General features: G+C 39.6%; 1 protein-coding gene across 2 annotated transcripts in view; it reads right to left on the bottom strand.

Annotated features, from left to right (window-relative positions):
* The window catches only part of LOC113645554 (histidine ammonia-lyase-like), a 7,237-nt gene extending 2,136 nt beyond the window's left edge, over positions 1–5,101 (bottom strand). Inside the window, exons 1-13 of one of the 2 annotated variants that reach the window (XM_027151226.2) lie at positions 4,990–5,101; positions 4,876–4,893; positions 4,710–4,740; positions 4,568–4,642; positions 4,401–4,473; positions 3,991–4,057; positions 3,761–3,798; positions 3,351–3,476; positions 2,975–3,114; positions 2,831–2,878; positions 2,607–2,754; positions 1,803–1,898; positions 1,134–1,189 (exon numbers count right to left, since the gene is read on the bottom strand). In XM_027151226.2, coding sequence (XP_027007027.1) covers positions 1,134–1,189; positions 1,803–1,898; positions 2,607–2,754; positions 2,831–2,878; positions 2,975–3,114; positions 3,351–3,476; positions 3,761–3,798; positions 3,991–4,057; positions 4,401–4,473; positions 4,568–4,642; positions 4,710–4,740; positions 4,876–4,893; positions 4,990–4,991 — 918 coding nt within the window. In that variant the 5' untranslated portion in view covers positions 4,992–5,101. Of the gene's footprint in view, positions 1–1,133; positions 1,190–1,802; positions 1,899–2,606; positions 2,755–2,830; positions 2,879–2,974; positions 3,115–3,350; positions 3,477–3,760; positions 3,799–3,990; positions 4,058–4,400; positions 4,474–4,567; positions 4,661–4,709; positions 4,741–4,875; positions 4,894–4,989 lie in introns of both variants that reach the window. The other variant, XM_027151225.2, reaches the window with a different exon arrangement.
* Positions 5,102–7,018: the final 1,917 nt, after the last annotated feature.

The following is a 7,018-nucleotide window of genomic DNA, read 5'->3' as shown; positions in this document are numbered from 1 at the left end:
CACATACTAAAGATTCTCAATGGGGTTGAGGTCTGGACTCTGTGGTGGCCAATTCATGTGTTAAAATGATGTCTCATGGTCCTTGAACAACTCTTACAGGTGAATCCGATCATCTAGATTTCAATCCAGGTCATTCATTATTTTCAGGAAGTTGGTGTCGTCATTTTTTCCCTTTTCCACCGAGGAAGTCTGAATGCTGGTTCGGAGCCAGAGCCTAATTTAGAACCAGTTCTTTCTTTTTCGACAGCCAAAGCACCAGGAACTCTGAACCAGGAAAAGTGGTTCTTAAGCAGCACCAAAACATTGCTGGTCTAGACTTAAGAAGCGCTTGTGTCAGGGGCTGTGGGCGGGGCTAACGTTAGCGATTTTGATAATGTACCTAAAGTTTACTAATGTTTAATACACTTTTACTTTACCGCAATATGATACATTATCAGCACACATGATAGTTAGCTACATGCTAAGGCTAACTTTTTTTGTGTTAATGATAAAATAATGTTATGTACTTTCTCGATTACAACCTTCGTTTGTACATGGAGCTGCACGTACACGTTGGATTCGCCGTGTTTAGATGCTAATGTAGGTTCACAAAGCCATGAGCATTAACAGTAAAGCGACATCCGCCATTGTTGATGTTGTGTTTGTGTTTGCCGCTGCTGCGCTAACGTTGCTGGGAAAAGTGATACGTATACAATGACATCAGACTCGGCTCTGTGACGGATCTCTAACCGATGGAAAGGCAAACCGGTTCTTAGAAGGTTCACCAGTGGAACCAACTTTGAACCAGCATCAGCACTAGCTCTGAATAGCACCCGGTTCTTTTTGGTGGAAAAGGGGTAATTGATACAGGTGAGCACTTGAGTTTTAGGGCCTTGATCTGGGGAGAAGCGTTGGCAGCTGGGTGGCTCTGGGATTTGAACTCGCAACTTTCTGATCAACACCTTAACCACTAGGCTACCACATCCACCAACCTCAAATCATAACACTGCTCACACAGGCCTGCACAGAAGACACTAGGCATGATGGGTTCCTCACTTCATCCAGCTCTGCCACCACACTTCTTACCCCGATTTGTGAAATATTTCTATATGAAAATCTAGATATGGTTTAATATTTAATATTTGCATACATACCTGTGGACAACATCGCAGTGTATAGGCATCTTGAACACCTTTATAGGACTTCTCATCTTAAGATACAAGAAAAGACAATATTTTGGTACCGAAGTAACGAATCGTTTAGAACGAAAAGTAACGAAACATTAGATAATGAACTCCAATTTTATTTTCCTTTCTCATTTTTTGTTGGATGTTTCCAGGCTTTACAGTCATGACATAACCAATCCAAATCTATATAAGAAATATTTACATAAACAGCAATTTTCCACCTCTTTAAATATGTTATTACATATGAGAGTGAATATGCTTGATCAAAAGCAATTCATTAAATAAAATATATATGAATCTGTTTTGGGCTCTGTTTTGAATCTGTTTCGCATCCTCTAGAGCTTCAGGGTTTCTCATGCTCACCATTAATGCTTAGAAGGAGTTTGATGATTAACTCAACTGAACTGTACGTGGTTTTATCAGTAGGGAAAATTAAACACAAATCTAAACACTTAGAGATAGTTTGATGTAACTAATTAGCTAAACAAAAGATTTACAAAAATTAACGTTGAAAGAAAAAAAAAAGAAAAAAATTATAATGTTACTGATCAGGATCAGGGATCAGAGCTATAGACACTAAACAATGCATGTTCCAGAATACAAAAACACAACAGGATTGTGTCTCAGTTTTTGTACCTGTGATTTCTGAAGGAAAGAAGTCCGAGTGAATTAAGGAGCGAAATCTCTGGGCGACTAAAATCTGACCTGGGTGAGGCCGCACCTCATGGACATCTGGTGCAGGATAAAATACACAGTTATCGAAATAGAACATCTTTACTCTTGCCTTAAAGTGGCTGAAAATGCTACTTCTATATCTCTCTAATATTAACTTTAGTTAATGAAGATAATCATTATCCCCTTTGAAAAAGAATGAGTTATTTTCTCATGACCAGCCAAATGTCTGTATAATGTCTAAACTTAACTTTTTAGAAATTGTAATTTACTAGAAATCGTTTAGAAATTTGCAGGAACTATTGAGATCGAGACTGTAGAGTTAGACGTATTCGGGACCTGCATCCTAGACCTGCGTTCATGTGTACTGTCTGTCTGTCTGTCTGTCTGTCGATATCATACAGAGACATGTATGTGAACCATTCAAGATATGTATGTTTAAGCAACTAACCTTTTGTTAGGAGTAGAAAATATAGAAAATACAGATTTATTTTTATAGCAGCACACAAAATTATTAAAACACATAAATATTCAGGCTCAGATACACAAAATCTGCTAAAGAAATACCTATAACAGTACACAGGTTTTAGATTTACTATATTTGGCAGAGTGTCTTATAATTGATCTAATTTTATACAACTGAGCAATTAAGGGTTTAAGAGCTGGTATTTGGCCCAACAATGGATGCTTTGTGGACCTGGGATTTGAATTCACAACCTGATCAGTGATCCAACACCTTAAACACTAAGCTACCACATTTACTCTCACCCATGTCAAAAGCTTTGTTGGTTCCCTTCAGCATCTCTAAAGTGAGAGCCGCGATGACATCAGCTTGCCGACAGATCGCTTCTGCTCTCTCTACTGCCTCAGCACCCAGTGATGAAATCAGCTGCGTCCCGTTAATCAGAGAAATTCCCTGAAATGTAGTGTTGCACTATCAAGCTCACATTTCAGCGTTTCCTAATAATGAAAGATAACAAAGATTTCATTACCTCTTTAGGTTTCAGGGACATTGGGGTCAGACCGTGTTCTTCTAATACCTTTTGAGAAGAGAAGTAGAATGAAAGGATGAATAACACTTGTCTGTATGAGTGTACTAGATTGGTCTGTATGAGTGTATTGTGGGAGAGACTCACAGTCATGGCGTCAGTCCAGCCGGTCTGTGGTGACCACATGCGTCCCTCTCCCATCAGCCCCAGAGCCAGGTGAGCAAGAGGGGCCAGATCTCCACTCGCACCTACAGTCCCTTGCTCAGGAACCCAGGAGAGACAGGAGGCTACACACACACACACACACACACACACACACACACACACACACACACACAGACAAAACAAGGTCAAAGTCAAATGTGTCAAAAAAGAACCAAAATGTATTCATCTAATCATTATAGTTCCACAGCTAACTGATTAATGAGTGATGATGAATGATGATTCACTGACAGTGAAAGAGAAATGATTCTAAAATAAAATGAAATGAAAAGGTGTACATTTTAAATTCTAAAATATCTACCATTAAAAGCCAAGACCATTTTTTGAAGAGTCTCCAAGGAGATGCCACTATAACCTTTAGCTAAGACGTTAATCCTGAGAGCAAGAAGCATCCGGGTCCTTTCCGGACTCAGTGGGGGTCCGACCCCTGCAAACACACACACACACACACACACACACACACACACACACACACACACACACACACACACACACACACACACACACACACTGATATTATTATTAGTAGAGCTCTATTACTATTTTGACAAAAGAAACTATTGTGGTTGAGCAGAGCATTATGTGACAGTGTCTCAGTGATGAAAAACAATCATACACACACTAACACCATCACTGATCTCTTCCAACAATTAAGCAATCAATACGGAGTCATTTGAATTAATGTGTGCTTTTAAATTTTGAAGCATTTACCAGCACTTGTGGAGCGAACAACATTTTCCTGCAGCTCCCTGAAAATTACGTATACACACACACACACACACACACACACACACACACACACACACACACACACACACACACACACACACACACACACACACACACACACACACACACACACACACACAGCTTTTTTCAGACTAGACTTTCGACCTGAATCTGTAAACCTATAATATTCATTAAGTTAATATCCAACTTACTTGAGTTGATCTTTCTTTACAACAGTTTGTGCAAATTTTCCAAAGCCTGTATTAACTCCATAAACAACTGTACAATTAAAGACATACAACAAGGATGTAGGATGACAGTAATAAAAGGAAGCAAAAGCTCCACTTTGGGTTTGAATTACATCATGTTGTTTACCATAGTGCTAAATTATTCAAGGTCATTGTCATAACAAATGTCAATTACATTAAAATCCTCCTATATTTTTTATGCACAAGAATAATAGTGTGAAAGTGCAACAGAATAATTACATTAACAGAATAAAAAAACGACATAATCAAGAAAATCAGTATGCTTTGGGTAGCTGTTGCATTTCTAATTTTTGTCCAACTTCCAGAAACATTTCCATAAAGTTTACATCAAACCACTTAATGAATTTATATACCTTGATTTTCAGATATTATCTTCTCAATAACCTTTTCAGCCCTGATCACACGCTCTTCCACCTCAGCACTCAGCTAAAAGACAGAAATAGACCCACAGCTTCATACCTACCCAAGAACTAGAGAATAAACTATTTAATGCAGTTATATGGTGCAGTAACTTTCATACCTTAATCTTACAAAATCCTTTTCCCAGACAGACCAAATCAGCAGTTGTGAGGCTGTTCCCATCTATTGAGACATACTGCAAGAAAAGATCATACTGATGTTAAAGACTGTAGGGTTTGTGTCAATTTATAACTATTTCTTACCTCATCTGGCTTCTTTGCCTGCATATTTCCACTAAGTGTTAGTTAAGGATTTAAAAAATTGTGCATAGCATTAAAATTAGCGATACATTAATACATTAACAATAGTTTCACTTTAACTCCAGTGCACAAGCAACTACATGAGCAGATATGAGCAGATAAAGGATACACATCTCTGCAAGTGTCCCTAAAATATATAGATAAAGGAAAGGGATAGTGAGGCATAGAAAGGCATACTAAAGTGTTGAACAATACAGAAACTATCAAAGCTTCTAATACTTACATATCTCGGGTTAAGTTGTTATTCAGTGAACTGATAATGACTGGATTAAGATTAAAATGAGCCTTCAAACTCGACTACCTGCCCACTACCTGCCCACTGTAAGGAGGGGGGCTTAGTTAAATATGAATTCTCAGTTCATCCTATACCAGTGCTCAAAGCAGCCTTACAGAAGTATGGAAACAGATGAGAGAGAAAAAAAGAAATAAATATATAATAATAAGAAGAAGAAAAATAAGGATAAAAATAAATAAATGAATATATACAATTAAAGTTTAAAATTAATTTTAAAAATATTAACTTAACATTTAAAATACTATTGTCATGACTCAGCCCAGACTTTGGCCACGTGCATCTGTTTACGTTCTTCGTCACGTGTCTGCCCCGCCTTCGTCTGCTCCTCCCTGTCGACACACCTGTTTCCCATTGTGATTACCCTGTGTATTTAACTGTGCCGCATTGCCTTGTGCAGCGCGGAATCTACTGTTGTCTTTGTCCTGTCTTTAGTCCGTGTGTTGTTTCATGTCCTTTTGTTATTAAACCCTGTTGATTTGGCTATGCTGCGTTTGGGTCCGCTTCCTTACCCCGCATCATGACAACTATATATATATTTCTCCCTATCCCTAATGAGCAAGCCGGAGGTGACGGCGGCAAGGAAAATCTCCCTGAGATGGTATGAGGAAGAGACCTTGAGAGGAACCAGACTCAGAATGGAACCCATCCTCATTTGGGTGACACTGGACAGTAAATAGTGTAAATGTAAATAATGTACTTTCTACAACAGTTTATAATAGTGCAACCGAGAGCTCCTGAGGAACTAATGGGTCATCGTAAACTCTGAGTTCAGCACAGACCTGATTTGCTGACATGGAGACTCCAACCAGGGGTAGAACATTAGGATTGACGTTAGGATTAAATAGCTCCATAAGAAAAGATGATCAGGCTAGGAACTCGGAACACCAGGAGCTAAGCAGCTAAGCTAAGCATATACAGTTTAACAGAGAAAGAGAGAGAGAGAGAGAGAGAGAGAGAGAGAGAGAGAGAGAGAGAGAGAGAGAGAGAGAGAGAGAGAGAGAGAGAGAGAGAGAATGTTAGGTAATCAGGTGATGGACAATGTAAATTATGTGCCAAGTGCAGACAGGGACTCCGGCAAGACTAACTATGACAGCATAACTAAAAGGCTAGAGCCAGAAGGTGGCAGAGACATGAGGGCTTCCTGGGATGTAAAGTGTTCCACCACTCCAGTTGCGAAGGTGGTAAGCCGACAGCATCCATACAGCCCAGTTCACCAGAGAAAAGCTATTCATAAAAAGCTAGACTAAACAAATGTGTTTTTAGTCTGGACTTAAAAACTGAGTCTGTGTCTGAGTCCTGAACACTAATTGGAGGTATGTTCCATAACTGTGGGGCTCTGTCAGAAAAAGCTCTGTCCCCTTCTGTAGCCTTTTGTACTTGAGGTACTACCAAATAGCCTGCACCTTTTGATCAAAGTAGGTGTGACAGATCATAAAAAAAAAGATCACTCGGGTATTGTGGCGTTAGACAATTTATGAATTAAATTAAATTGAATTAAATTGAGGGAGCACGGTGGCTTAGTGGTTAGCACGTTCACCTCACACCTCCAGGGTCGGGGTTCGATTCCTGCCTCCGCCTTGTGTGTGTGGAGTTCTCCCCGTGCCTCGGGGGTTTCCTCCGGGTACTCCGGTTTCCTCCCCCGGTCCAAAGACATGCATGATAGGTTGATTGGCATCTCTGGAAAATTGTCCATAGTGTGTGATTGTGTGAGTGAATAAGAGTGTGTGTGCCCTGTGATGGGTTGGCACTCCATCCAGGGTGTATCCTGCCTTGATGCCCAATGACGGCTGAGATAGGCACAGGCTCCCCGTGACCCGAGGTAGTTCGGATAAGCGGTAGAAAATGAGTGTGTAGCTGCCGCTAGAGGCAACTCTCATTTTATAAATGTGTATATATGTATATATGTGTTCAGTTTATGGTGTATGCACTTTACAGTTTTAGGGAAATAAATGGTTAA

This window comes from Tachysurus fulvidraco, chromosome 19, assembly GCF_022655615.1.
Source record: "Tachysurus fulvidraco isolate hzauxx_2018 chromosome 19, HZAU_PFXX_2.0, whole genome shotgun sequence".
In the NCBI taxonomy this organism is placed as follows: Eukaryota; Metazoa; Chordata; class Actinopteri; order Siluriformes; family Bagridae; genus Tachysurus; species Tachysurus fulvidraco.
This window is presented reverse-complemented; position numbering and strand designations above follow the sequence as displayed.